A 15,774-nucleotide genomic window follows, 5' to 3' on the forward strand; every position below is an offset into this window, starting at 1 on the left:
TGGATTTTAAGGCGGAACTTATTATATTTCTGGTTTCGCGTGTTAGTTTCCTGCGTTCTCGTTTCTGGCTACGTGTTAGTTTCCTGCCTTCTCGGATAGCTGTAATTTTTCGGCTATGCAATCTGTCGCTGCCGACACTTTGATGCTCCGTTTGAGCCACCACCTAGTAATATTCAATTATGTAGTCTCTCACTACTTTGACTTTTCTGTTTTAATTGCATCACCACACGCTGTGGCTGCCATCGTTGCACAAGAACGTGCCTTTGTGTTCAAATTCTGCTTAAATAAAAATGGGTATTTAAATCTTTTCAAAACTTTGCCCTTGTTTCAGACATAATGATAATTCTCTTCACATATGTCACCGTTTTTGGAAGGATTAACATATAAGGTATTTTCTCCCTCTCTTCAGCATGCCTTAGTGGTGTAACGCTCGGGTCATATTCGAGAGGTCTAGGTTGGAGACTCGGTGAGGGCATTGCTAATTTTTCTCATCTCCTGCTTAGAAAAACTTAATGTCTCTACAGTGGCGCCCGAACTAAAAGGTGGTGGATGATGATTCTTTACCACCAGGATTTGGCTTCCCTAATCCCCAGTCGCCATTTAAAAGGGGGAGTATATCAGGTATTTTTTCCCTCTCTTCAGCATGCCGTTGTGGTGTAACGGTTAGCACACTAGGCGCGTATTCGGGAGGTCCAGGCTCGAGTCTGGGCGAGGGGCATTGCACATGTTTCACGTTTCCCGCTTCAAAAACAACCTAATGACTGTACAAACATTAACAGATCAAGTAAGACTCTACAAGTGGCGACCGAACTAAAACGTGATAGACGATAATTCTTCACTACCGACTGGCCGACTGGATCTCCTCATATCCAGTTGCCCTATAGGAGAAGCACATAAGGTATTTTCTTCCTTCTTTCAGCATGCCTTTGTGGTGCAACTAGAATCACGTCCGACGCGTAATTGGGAGGTTTGGAGTTCGAATTCGGTGTTAGAATTCACATTCTTCACGTCTTCTGCATCGAAAGAAACCTAATATAATCACTTCATTCTTTGCTATCTGACGTAGTTTGCTCTTAGAAATATATTCTGTAAGTTTGAATTAGGTTAATGGAAAGTAATTTTTCTGCTTGTCTGAACACTAGCAGATCTTATTTGTTTTTCAATTTTTTCAAACAGTTTTCTAAGTTACTTTTTTTTATTTTAGAAAGAAGAGCACCAAGACCGTATTTGAGAGACTGTAAAAACAGAACTTTGATTGCAACACGAAGAGGAACTGTAAAATTGAAGTCCCCACGATTTGTTGTCACAAGAAGTAAGAATTCAGCTAAAACTTTTCTTCATGCAAATTGTACATACAGCGGCGAGATAGTTCCTGGAACTTACATCAACCTCTGCTCAGCTTATGATGAAGCCACTAATAGCACTGGTTCATGCTCATATTCAGTAACTGTGAAAGGTTAGTACTGCTTTACACATGAAACTCGCTTTACAAAATTATATAAATAAATGAAAGTATAATGAAACTCTGAAACAGTTTTAATACATTACAACAATTTAAAGCAACAAGTAGTAACTTTAAGATAAGCACACCTCAAAATCTGAATTTTTTTATTCAACGCGAATAACCTATTAAGCGTATACTATAACGGTGTGGTGCTGCCATCTACTAGCAGATGTTGGAACAACAATTTAAAAACTAAATATTTTACTGTATAAGTTTAATAATGTTAAATCAAATAGGGAAATTTTAGAAACGTTTGCAGTTGACTAAATAATTATTAATGGTATATCTTATAATCGGAAACTTCTGTTAATTATTACATTTAATAATTATTACAATTAATGAAATTTATCTATTAAATATACGAAATTGATTATTCTTTACTAATATATTAGAGTTATATATTTTGTATAAATTGTTAACAGATTAATAAGGAATTATAAGGTGCTTTATTATAAATTGAATATAAGAAGGCATTTATGAGATATAAAAAAATTGAAACCTAAGAAATTTGAAGATATTAATAACGTAAATATATTTCGAAATATGAGCGCATTTTTCTTGTTAGTAGCTGTATTAAAATAAAAATCAATAAAATAGGCTCAGAAGGAATACTTTTTATGTTAAGAATTACAGTTAATGATATTTTCAGGAAATAACTAAAGCTATAATATACTGGTAGTTTTTTCTCAGGCAGTTCTTTAAGAAATCTTGCATGAAAACAGTCCTTCTTGCTAGGAAACAGCAATTGTATGCATAAAAATGCCCAATCCTTAATGCAGAAATTACCTTGAATCCTTCACCTGAATTGCGAGATAATTTTTTAATAATATAGCTATAAATTTCTAGACAAATCAAACTGCATACCATTATACTCAGATTTTAGGTTAATTATTGAAAATAACTGAACTTTAATGCGTGTTTTCATTAAAATTTGAAAAGAAAAAAAGAATCCTTGTTATATATCTTTTGCGGACGAGTAGCTAACAAAAAACATGTAAGGAAAGTATTATTACTGCTCGTGAATTTTTTTATGCTTTCCTGTAAATTGATTATTAATTTATAAAATTTGAAGTTAATAAATATTTTTTAATATTTTAGAAAGATCTTGTCAACCATTACCTGTGATTCCTCACGCTTCACTTGACTGTGATCTTCAACTGAACGGATTATATTCTCCACGCACAACATGTAAATATGTTTGTGAAGAAGGCTTTACTATCCCTAAGAGCCAAAGAAGGAGGCGTGTCAGGCGGTGTACCTCAAAACTCGTTTGGAAGCCAATTATGGAACCATCTTGCAAAAGTATGCTGCTAGTTATTTCATTATTGTGAAGTCATTATTTAATGGTGGCAGAATTTCCATAAACGTTTGCTGTTTCCAAATATGCTTACGTAATTAAGACACAATAAGACGCCGAGCAAGTATTCATTTGGAAGTCAAACAACAAAAATCAGCGTTAAATTGAAAATATAACGCTGATTTTTGTTGTTTGACTTCCAAAACAATTCTTACATATTTGCACGTGATGAAATAGCAGTGATCAATATAAATGCAAGCCCGTAAGAATTTTCCCTCAAGATATGTCATGTCGATCTTGATTTATTTTGGCACATTTTGGCATTGAAGGTTGCCGCCTGTGTTATGTAGTTCCACCAACTAGGATACCTCACATAATAAGAAATCACAGTTAAATATGTTTGCTGCCTGTGCTCATACAATTACAGAAACATAGAAACTAAATATCATCTCCACGTTGTAAACTCAAAATCCAAAACTACGAGACAAATACCAGCAATACAGAGTATGCACTGTAGAAATATTCTGTAGCAGGCAAAAGAGATAACTGGTATACTGAAAACATGAACTGCATATACACAGATATATGGATGTTAATACAGCATAACCGATTCATTCAATTTGAAAAGGTTCTGGTTTCAAAGTATTTCGCGTACACACATGAGAAATATATGAAAACAACCACAAACTCAACAAGTTAACTTGTTCACCAAGTTTCACCAAGTTTTCCGGATTTCGTCCTTCAAAACTTCCTGCATGTTGATGCAAAAATATAATTGGCGGACATAATCCTCCGGGTTTAATTGTTGCAGGAGATACACATGGTACGCTTTAAAGTGCAAACGTTGATGCAAAATCTTCCACACAGTATTTTTTTTTTTTTTTTTTTTTTGTGTGTGTGTGTGTAATATTCCAAATATCTGCTCAATTGACAAGACGAACATATGCACACCAATGCTACAAAATCTATATAATGAGCTCGATTATCGTCTGGACGTGTGTCGTGTCACCGAAAAGTCACATACTGAAATTGTGTAACACTTGATGAGTTTGTGGTTCCTTTCATGTGTGTATGTGAAATATTTTTTAAAATATGGCCTTTTCAAAACGAATCATTTATGCTAACCCTGTATTATTTGTAAAAGTAAAAAAATTCAAGCATATCAAACAGACATATGTTGATAAATACATTTGTTTCCAGATTCATTAATAGAGCCATATGCATTCAAATCTACCACTTACTATAATTAATGTTCATTACGTAGGTGACGATTAACACGATTGCATTTGTCAAGGAGGATTTTGGTAACATTAATCCAATGATAACATTTAAGTGATGAGAAAAATATCGTTCAAAATATCAATAGAAGTTAACTAATTTAATGCAAACATAATTAATATTTGTTTTGTCTGGCATCCGTCATCTGAGAGTTTGTAGGAAAATTCATCAACTTTGTCATTTTCTTCTTCAGAAAGTTTACCACATGATGTTCTTGGATTTCTGTCAGAAAACGGCTGGAGGATATCTTTTTCTGTCATTGATACCGCTATTTGAATCCTCTTAGATATTTTCACGCAAAAGACATTTCGCATATATTTTGGTACAAAATAGCAAAGTCGTTTAGAATTTCTCTCAGTAATTCGGTCATTCTGATTAATTCAATCGATCTTCATGGAGCTTAAGAAACACATTCCTTTGTACACTGCGGAAAAAAAAGGCACGACTTAGGATATGTATTAAATTTATATATAGCCATTGGTCTAATATAGGTATTTTGACAAAAAAATCGGACTTTTTCTGAAATAAAATACTAATGTTTCCCATATTTCGGATATTAGATTCAAATTATGCTTAGATATTAAATTTTGTAATTTTTGGTGAGAAATTTATGGAGAAATTTCAAAATTTATCTTGGCGCATTTCTTCTGTTTACGCCAAGAATAATTTACTTGGGGAAATTCATAATTTATAGCAACCTGTTTTCCTTTCCTTTTTTTATTGTAGAGAAGCGGAAAAAAAATCATCGTTCATACTTTCAAATAATTTTAACAAAGTGCGTAAACCGAATTTGGCGTTGTTATCGCTTATAACAAATATGCTAAATTTCAAAACGGGCTAATATGTAAATTCACGTATATCGTAGGAAATGTTGAATAAAAAAAACACTTAATTTTTTGTAGGTATGCTTAGGAATATATCTACTATAAGATAACGATGAAAATGTTACAGGTTATAATTCAAATTTTGTTTCGAAAAATACATACAAATTATATAAAAATACAAATTTTAAAAATAAATTATAAAAATAGTTGAATTTTATTTGGAAAGAAAATAAATTTTGAAATGTGAAATGAAGAATCGAAAATGTTTAATAAAAAAAGGATATATTAATAAATATATGCCAAATTTAATTAACATGGAGGAGGTAAAATTTTAAAAATCACTCGTGCAATTTTTACAAAACTTGGCACTTTGGCATCATTTGAGTCGTAGAATCGAAAGATGGAATAAAAGTGCCATGTCATTTTAGAAAAAGTCCGATTGTGTGTCAAAATAGCTATATTAGAACAATGCTCTATATATCTCTAATACATATTCTAAATCACTCTTTGCAGATATGAAAAACACAAATTGAATTTCATCAATCGGCCCATAGAACTGTCGTATTTACTTTGCGTAGTGTGCATGGTATTTTTAAATAAAAAACTAAGCTGCTTGGCGACTTTTCTCTGCTATTTGGTGATTAATATGATGGAGGAAAAATCTCCTTCCTCATCATATTGATCATGAAATCCATTGTGATTTCGTTACCTTATTTCAATCTTATTTGGCGATTTTATCTATCATCTGACGATTTTATTTCAGTTTAAAAACATGCATTCTGCAGTATTTTGATTAATGTTATTAAATTATTTGATTAATGTTACCAGCGATGTATTTTCATATTTTCGTGCGTAAATGAGAGAGATTTTGCCATATCGGTGACTATATTCGATTAACTACTCGATAACTATAGAGAATTCGATAACTGTACTCGAACGATAACATTAACCACGATGACATTGGTACGTACTGTATGATGTATGCAGATAATGTGAAAAAAAAAGTCGGACATGAATAAAAGACGAAATGATTTTTTAATTCCCGAAGTTCTGTAGATTCTGGATTTCAAATATTGTAATTTGATAGTTAATAAATACTTTATTGAACTGGGAAATACCATTATAAAATGTAACCAGTATATTATGTGTAACAGGATTTTATCTTATAAATTCGCTGTATGAAGCATATTACATGCTTTCTTAGCTTTCCTACTTATGTGTGATCTGTTTGTTATGACCCAGGTTATAGGGTAGCGTAATTTCTGTTTATTTTTCAGATATAATTTTACATGGTTTTTAATTTTATTAAATGATTTTCCATTGTAGGAGTCATACCTCCTCACCCAGTAAGGGATGCATGCCTACCCCAAACATTCATCTTAAAGAACAATAGAACATTTGTGAATTTGAAACCTCCAAAATTCAAGTCATCATTGAAAGGGAGTAAGGCGAAAGTACAATGTTCATTAAATAAAACATTGCCAGCTGGAAATTACATCAATGTATGTGATGCCTTTGATACGGAGCTCGAGATCTCTGCTTCTTGCAAATACAATGTGACAGTCAAAAGTAAGATATCTTATAATATTAGACAGGAAACCATATTATAGTTTATGCAAAAATATATATTAATTTTGTTGAAGGTATATTTTTAATTAAATAGCTTTTTAACCAATGAGCTTCCTATAACTATCCTCAGTTTTATAATGCTAAAATATTCAATTGTTGCCGTATATACAGAAGCCGACCCATTGCCAAGAAGGACTACAAAAATATTTTTGTCACACGTTTTATAGATAAAATTTGATAGATGAAGGCATCGATGATTTTTTCACAGCCAGCGTACTGATATTGATCAATCGAAACGCTGCAACAACTTCTTAATATTGTACTACTTTAACTTTGGGGTGCAATCTGTCACTACAATCTGGCACAATTCGACAAATCAATAGTAAGTTGTCAGAGGAAAATTGGACTACATTTATAAGCAGAAGTCGTGAAATTCCTGTTGATTGTGAGGATGAGTGGCATAGTTAGGGGGATAAAATAAAATAAGATTATTAACAGGTAAATAAAAGGCTCACCTTATTCACCCTCTGAAATGGAAACTCTCCTTCAAGAAGGAATTCCCTCCTGGTTGAGAATTCCTGCTGTAAATCTTTTAGTTTGTCTGCAAATTGATTTAAATGAAGTAGATTATAGCAGTTATTTTCACAAGGTATGTTTTAATAAAAGTATAGTTAATTTAAATTTTTATACAAGTCATAAAGATAATTAAAAATGTCAGTCTCAAATTTCTTTTCATGGTAAATTTGTCATAAAAAATCCCAAGTTTATATGAACAAATTGTCCTTCATATATTGCCAGTTGTAGTTTTGGAGACTGTTTAAAATATTCATAACAGGTGCTGAATTGTTTTGTTGCAGATTTCTTTGAAGTACATTTTATAAAAGGAAAAAATCAATTTAAAAATAATAATCTTAAATTACCATTCAAAAAAATGGTCAATTTTGAAATCATATCTTTATTGAAATTGACCGTTTTTTTACAACCAGGTAATTGTTTTCAAGTGAAATTAGCTTATTATGTAATTCTGGAAATTGTTTCATTGCCGAATTCGCATATTACGGATTTGCTTCCTCAAAATATATTAAATAGAATATGAAGAAACTTTATATGTAAGCATAATTTATAAAAAATTAATTTTACATGCTTTAAAATGATTTAATTACATGCTCAAAAATTCTTAAATAAAATAAGAAGAAAATTATTAAAAAGATTTGAATTTTACATGCTTTAGAATGCATCTATTGACCAAAACTCTCAATGCGACTGAAATCTTACATTATTCATCATTACTGTGAAACCATAAATCTTCTACATACTACTCAAAAACTACAGATCATGTTATAACTATTCAGAAATAAAGTGTTAGCCGTGAAGCATTTCATAATGAAATAAGTAGGATAGTTATGAAGTTTATAAATATTTCTAAAACACTATATTTAAAAGTGATGAATTTATTAATGTCATAATGCAGAATCATTTGAGCTCAGTTAGTTTGCCTTTGTCGAAACTAAAAAATTAAGGAATATATATTAAGTTATGTTGTGTTATATAGATTACCGTGAGAATTCAATCCAAAAAAAAAAAAAAAAAATTACTTATCTGGTAAAGACATCTTGACCAATGTTATGTTAAAAGAAAGTTTCGACACCAAGGTTAAATAGTTTTACTTCTAGGTACCATGTTATATCTGAAATTCCTATATTGTTAAATGTTAAATATGAAACTACTTGCCGTTAAAGGGAGTGATCGTATAGTGAAACGTGTACAGCATTTTTGCGTTGTGAAAAAATTGCATTCCGGGACCGCGCCGTGAGAGGATCGAAAACATAAAACATATACAAGATATAAAGGAAAAGTTCATATTAAATATATAAAAAAAACATACTGTAAGAGGTTCCAGATTAAATATCAATTTATTCAATTACAACACAATAAGAAAAATCTTAACCTCATCTGAGAGTCTGTTCATTTAAATTCAAAAAAAAAAACTTAAGGTTTGTCTGGTGATTTAAAAGAACGGAAAGGGAAACAATTTAAGGCCTGAGAGTTAAATTTTAGATTCGACGTTGTTTTTTACTGCTAAGGACGTTTTTGAAAAAACTTGCCTAGGGTTCAAACACACCAAAAAAATACAACTTAGCTTGAGGGGACATCTTGAAGCGGAGGACTCTTATCTTATCAAGAGTTGATGTCGGCCGGGCTCATCTTGACACAGGTTCTAAAAATGTAGACTCCACTTCACTACTGTAGAACAGAAACTGGAGCACTGCTGCCCAGGGCGGTTATCCGCTTGGTCCTGAAAGTCCTATGTCCACACGCAGGTAACTCGTTCAAATTTCGCCTCTTTACCAGCACGCCGCAAGGAAGAGGGTTTTCAGGCTCAGGTCAGAAACGTTTTTTTTCCTAGGCCATTTCAGCTCGCCTGTTCTTACTCATCCCCAGAGCAAGCTCCACGAGTAACGACCCAAGTAAATTCCACCCACCAGTCAGTAAGGGAGAGAATCCAACTCCAATTTTCTTCAAGCCAGTTTTCAAGAGCAACGTCCACAAGACCAGCAAACCCGAAAGTCAGCGAATCCAAGCGTGAGTGCCTAAGCGAGTCCAAGAGTAAGTGTGTCTCGCCTCTTAACCTAACGCGGCCGGGGAGCATATTTGCCGCTCCCCGCCGGAAAACACCTCTCGGAGTCACTTACATTTTGTCCAGCAAGCCCAAAACTCAGCGAGTCAGTCCGAGAGTCAGCCAAAAGTAAGTGTGTCCAACTCAAATTTCCTTCTCCTTCACCAAACGGGCTCCCACTATGGCTTCACTTATCGCCCCCTTAATTATGGCAAAATCTTCGTTTTCAACCCCAGAATGCGGAAAAAAAGGGTGATCGCGCATGCGCGCCCTTCTTCACTTAGCCAACAACCGGACCCTCAATCGCCAAAAACCTGAATGACTTACATTGAAAGACAAGTAGCAACCTTTGACCTTTCCGTCACGTACTTTCCTCTCTTAAGGTCAACTAACAATGAAAATTCTTTCTCGAACATTCTAAAGCGCGCGAAATCATGACTTGGCGAAAATTGCCTCCCTTTCCCTGCTTTTTCACAATGAATCAAAGTTTTGTACAAGATTTGCAAATAAAAGAAAATAAATAATATTCATTTAAACTAAATAATATTTCCAGAAGCATCTGTTTTTCCCCAAAATTAAAACCTTAAATTAAATAATTCAGAATCAAAATAAAATTTAAATTTCCATAAATCATAAAATCATTCACCTAATTTTTATAACGCTATCCGGTAATTTCTCTACATAACATTCCTTTCCCCTAAGGAATTAAATTTTGGTTTACCAAAATTTAGCAGACAGACACTTCTTGAAATACCATGACTCATACTGTGCAATAAGGCTAAAGGATAACATAATGTAACAATATTTCACACGACTCCTTGGTAACAGTGACGTTACTGACACATTAAATTTCAAGTCCAAAATGTGCAAGTAAAACAACAAGATTAATCAAAGCAATTACTAATTAAAATACTCAAGGAAGATCATCAAAAATAATTAATCAAAAACATCAATTAAATCACTTAATTAAACCTAGAAATACTCAGAACATATACAAAAATAAAAATAAAAATAAGGCGCTAATCACAAACAAAATATGTCTAAGATCAATCAATAAGATAATTAACGCGCCGCAGATACATAAAATATATTCCTGAGAAAATAAACACACTAATAATTCAAACAATTCCAAATAAAATATGTCACATGAACGTATTCAAAAAAAGGAGTAAAGACCCCCTTAAGTACTACGAAATTGACTAACTTCCAGGAATGAATCCCAAACAATCACGTCTAAGAACAGAAGCGGCCTGATCAGGGCCAAGCATTAGAAAAGAAAGGAACGTTACAACACAAGGAACCTCGGAACCAGCCGAAAATACCCCACACAAAGATCAGAAAGAAGGAAAACGTGATTGTCCAAAAATTCAATTCAACCAAAATCAATTCCGAAAATAGCATAACGAATACGCTGTGCAAATACCAATTAGAATTTTATCCAATACACACACAAAAAATAATAATAATAATACAACCTAATGCATATACAAAATAACGTTTGGTCAAACTGAAAAAGTCAAACTATATACTACCAAGATACACATAAAATGAAAATACAATTAAACTGTAAAAATTTCGTACATAATTCAAATGAGCAATGAGATCAGTGATACTTAAAAAAAAAATTTTAAACTGCAATACCTAAACCAATACACACCTAATCATTACGTTAAACCATATCAAGTCAAAAATATTTCACTGTAATTCAAATCAAGCCAAAAAAAAATCAACCAGCAAGAGTGAAGTGCCGCTAAAAATTTCAAACCACACGGTAAACACTAGTGAGTAACAACACCAAACTTAAGTCCCCTTAGTAAGACAACACCAAAAAAAAAAAATCCAGTAATTCTAAAAATCCATTAGATCCACAAAAAAAATTTCAACTAGTCAAAGAAATCAATCAAAGCTGGACTGAAGCACGTTACTAGAACACTAAATAAAATATCACAAATCAACAAAGTGTTCAAAACAAACCCCCCAATTTAGGCAAAAACTGAGATCTATTTTGCATCAGACTCTTCCAAAACGTTGTATAGTAACCTAAGTAGCAGCCTTCAGCAACACCTCCACCCAAACAAAAGAAACAAAGTAACTCTTTACCGCGTCCATGTAAGCTGAGAAAAGCGCTGTATTATAAATGACAGACTCAAACTTTACGTATCAAGCAAACCTCCAGACACGTTGAAAGAGAACATAAGATCTCTTATCTCGGAAAGAAAAGTGCGCCGACTGAAACGTTACAATCCTGAACCAACACCATGAAAGAGATACAACAATAGATTTCTCAGATAACAAGTTCCTGTTTGCCCCCGGTGTAAGAGGTCAAGTGCCACCATGAAGTGCAAGTATTTACAAGAAAACGAGCTTTCAGGACATTACAACTTCACGCAAGACCTAACTGCAAGCAACAAATGCAAAGTTCTCAAAAGTGCTAAACTAAAAAAAAATACTCATAACTCATAATTCAAAAAATCCCTAAAAATCACACAAATGAAATCCATAACTCAAATTCTTCTATTTTCCTAAGACCACAGAAATCTCAATTCTTCCACAGAAACTAAACATCAGAGAACTTACATTTTACGGACCTTGGCAGAAACCACCAGAAAACAACACACAAACTTGATACAACTATCTTGATACTAATAAGTCAAACCAAAACAAGAATTGACCCCAAATTCCGCAACAAGTCCAACCAAGAAAGAAAATTCAGTACCTCAAATCACATCTATTACGATTAACTAGCAAATTCAAGACAAACTACTTGTAATCAACAGAAAATTCCCGCTCATGAGTACAGAGCAAAAGTAACTAATCTTCTCAAACTTATCTAAAAATTTCCACAAACCAAATTCCCGTTGTCACCAAAATTCTCATTAAAATTCACTTTCTACAATTCACAAGACTAAATTTCTACTGTTTAAACAATTCTCACCTGACAACTTTTCACAAACTTAAAACTCAGAAGATAACTAATCTCAATTACTCTGACTCATTAAACTAATTAGAACTTCACTCAAGCTGATGAATGCAATACAAAAAAATTAAATAACCAAACATCACTATTGCTGATCTCAGGCAAAAATTCAAATCTAACACATGTTCACTTTAAAACAGAATTTTGCAATTGCAAAACAACCTTCAATTTTGTTTTTAACTCATTCATTTGTATTATTATGCCTTCAGAACTTATAAAATTCCTTGCTCAATACTAAATTAAATTTTCTAACACATTACACAATATACTGGAATTATAACAAAACATTGTAAATCAAAACGCAATAATATACTACGCTAGAGAATCATGAAAACATTACATACATTTCACAAAATATTATTCAATTAAGTCAAAAAAATCAAAATTTCTCTAACGTTACCCCTCACAATTATACATTTCACAAGATTCTAGGTTAAATAATTAGCAAAAACACACACAAAAAAAATTTCTAGCTACGCATAGCTATGGCTTGTCTCATTCAGTAAAATAATTAGAGTCTTTAATCTCTTTCTCTTAGAAGTGCTCAAAAAATGAGTCCAGTTTTTACCGACAAGCACTCGAAACTTGTTACAAGGATACACAAATAGCATAGGATTATCGTGAAATAATTCATTTTCCATCTTGTATCAGAAATCAGAAATCAAAAGTATACATCCAGAAAACACTCAAGGATTTTCTACAGTAAAAATATACAGTATCTATTCTCCTACATTAAAAATATATATTTTTCCTAACTTTAAAGTTCAATTCTGTGTGCCTAACGTTAAAGTCCAAAATTCCTGAAATTCACACACATTTTCAAACTTTATCACTCTCGTATTAACAAATAAGCAAACACAAATCAAAAACTCTAATTAATCCTAGCACCTAAAATTTAACACCTTCTTAAAACAGTAAGTTATACGAAATAAATAAATTCACAAAATCAGTTACTGATTCGATCCTTCACTAAGTAGAGGTCACGGCACCAATGTTATATAGAGAAGAAAAAATTTTTCGAGACCATTCTAAAGCGCGCGAAATCATGACTTGGCGAAAATTGCCTCCCTTTCCCTGCTTTTTCACAATGAATCAAAGTTTTGTACAAGATTTGCAAATAAAAGAAAATAAATAATATTCATTTAAAATAAATAATATTTCCAGAAGCATCTGTTTTTCCCCAAAATTAAAACCTTAAATTAAATAATTCAGAATCAAAATAAAATTTAAATTTCCATAAATCATAAAATCATTCACCTAATTTTTATAACGCTATCCGGTAATTTCTCTACATAACAGTTGCTGAGTAGTATTATTTATGTATTTTTTATAAATTTTAAAGAATTTTGTTCTTTAAAATACAAATTATACTTTTCTTTGTCTTTTTTTAATTCTTTTATAAAGTTGTTTAAAATGTATTGCAGAAATCATATCAAAATCGCTAATTATAATACATTTTGTATTACCAGACGCAGAATGTCCGCCATTAGAGCCCATTTTGCTTGGTTCTATCAAGTGTGATAGTGAGACAGATAGTGTTCCTAAAGTTGGAGCCTTGTGCAATTATGAATGTGATGAAGGTTATGTCATTCCAACAAGTTTACTTTCGTACGCCACAAAACTATGTACTTACTACGGAAGCTGGAACAGTACAGTATCTCCTATTTGTATTCGTAAGTATTTAATGTAAATACTACTGAAATCGTACTAAATTCATAGTTTTCTATCTTAGTATTGCAGAAGTAGTATAATGATCAACTTTTTCTCTAAAGTTCTTTCGTACTAACCTGGAATGAATCATTTCATTCATTTTTCCGATTTCTTTTACTGCTCAAAAGTAATAATGGCTTTTAAATTCTTGTTTTGGCTAAGTCTGTATATTCAAATACAGTACAAAATAGCAGTTCGGAATTGTTGGAACTTCAGTGATTCAGAGTTTCAGAAATTTATGGATTTTATATCATCAGTTTAATTTAGTAAGATGACATGCAGAAATAATCAAAAACATCTTTATTAATAACTCTTTAAGAAAGAGGATTTTGAATAAAAGAAGATTTTTTTTAAATCGCCACTACATGAAGGGCAAACGCGATTCGGAAAATTTTGCTTTTTCTTGGGATGTCCCAAAATCTTCAGTTGCTTAGCTCTCATCATCATCATCATAAAATTAGGTAGCTGGTTATTAATTATGTCATGTATTTTTTAAAAGACATATCTGCAGATCCTATGATCTTACAACCCCACTCATTAGATTTTATGTACAGGGTGCGGCAGCGTTCATAGTAGGATACTAAAAACACACCATAAGGCGGTAACTGCAATTTATTTATTACATTCTTATTTCAATGATTAGTTAAAGGTATGCCATTTACTAATGTGTAAGTCATTGTCCATTGCGTGGATTACTTTTTGAATAGGATGCCTGTCAAATGATGCCTCCTCTGCACAACACATTCATCTATACGGCGTTGGAAGCTTGCCATAACTCGACGTAACGTATTCCCTGGGACACTGAAGATGGCAGTTCGGATGCGATCCTTCAACTCAGAATTGGTGGCACAACGTGTTCGGAAAACTTCTTGCTTCAGGTGGGCCCAAAGGAAGACGTCTGCGCGTCTTCCTTTGGGGCGGGAAATTAAACGGGAAATTACTGTACTTGGAAATGTCTGTAGCAATGGTCCTCCCATCCGAATCTTTCCCATGACGTTTCAAGTTGAAATGTTGCCGAAATAGATGCTGGGTAGCAATAACAGAGTAGTTATTCTTGAAATGACTTTCAACAACAAAGGAACGATGCTGTGAACTCCACCGATCCATATCACTGTCACACTCGAAATGGCAGCTGATTAGTACACGAATGCGGCACGAGCTGGCGTGCATTCATGCAGTACGTCATTGTACTACCAAGTCAAATTTCGGTATGAACGCTACCGAGTCCTTCACAAATATTTCTGAACGTTTTGGATGGTCTTGCATCAGTATCTTTTTTTTAAAAGCTATTTTATATCTGCATTTCAGTCTGCACAAAATTCCGATACCCATTAGCTGATTGATGGACGTATATTTTTCGGAAAAAATAAAATGGGCGTTTTATCATTTACAAAAAATGGGAATTTTATAGGACTAATAACAGATGTAACAAAAGAATAAGCTGCTTCAAATCAGAAAATTAATAGAAATGCGCTGTGTTAATTGAACTTAGGTCTTTTGGAATCTAATTTTTTCTGTCTTGCATGCTGCCATGCCAACAAACGAAAAACATTATGAGCAAAATCTTATTGCAGATAATTGTCTCGGAGTCTTGTTTTTTAGATCAGACAGAAAAATACTGCCCCCTTCCAACAGCTTAAGGGCTAAATGTGTGGTCATATAAACACACATTGCTAATAACAACTGAATCAATCTAATGTTATTAGCCATGTTGTGAATGCCTAGCCCATAAGAGTGTGAAAGTGACATACAGAAATATCATTTGGTCAGGAGAAAAATCCCTTTTATAGGCACACCTGCTTTTACTGGATTCCTAGACTTTGTGAAGAAAAAAATGTTACTTGTGATCCAGACATTGGTCATCCGTATTTCAGACTTTGGGCTGTAATAACTTAATATAATTAAAAACACTAACAAATTAATAGTGTTTAATTTATTCTCTTCCTCTGTGCTGTTGAAACTAATTACTGAAGAAGAAAAACACAACTTTCAAATAAT

The 15,774-nt window shown here is 32.8% G+C and overlaps 1 protein-coding gene across 2 annotated transcripts in view; it reads left to right on the forward strand.

Annotated features, from left to right (window-relative positions):
* Nucleotides 1-15,774, forward strand: part of LOC118181714 (uncharacterized) — a 307,120-nt gene that overhangs the window by 266,218 nt on the left and 25,128 nt on the right. For both annotated transcript variants that reach the window (XM_085814145.1, XM_085814146.1), the window contains exons 11-14: nt 1,205-1,456; nt 2,603-2,806; nt 6,230-6,472; nt 13,536-13,739. In XM_085814145.1, the coding sequence (XP_085670271.1) occupies nt 1,205-1,456; nt 2,603-2,806; nt 6,230-6,472; nt 13,536-13,739 (903 nt within the window). The remainder of the gene's footprint in view (nt 1-1,204; nt 1,457-2,602; nt 2,807-6,229; nt 6,473-13,535; nt 13,740-15,774) is intronic.

The sequence above is a fragment of the Stegodyphus dumicola genome, chromosome 3 (assembly GCF_044657685.1).
Source record: "Stegodyphus dumicola isolate Sdum_Otavi_A_Nest chromosome 3, ASM4465768v1".
In the NCBI taxonomy this organism is placed as follows: domain Eukaryota; kingdom Metazoa; phylum Arthropoda; class Arachnida; order Araneae; family Eresidae; genus Stegodyphus; species Stegodyphus dumicola.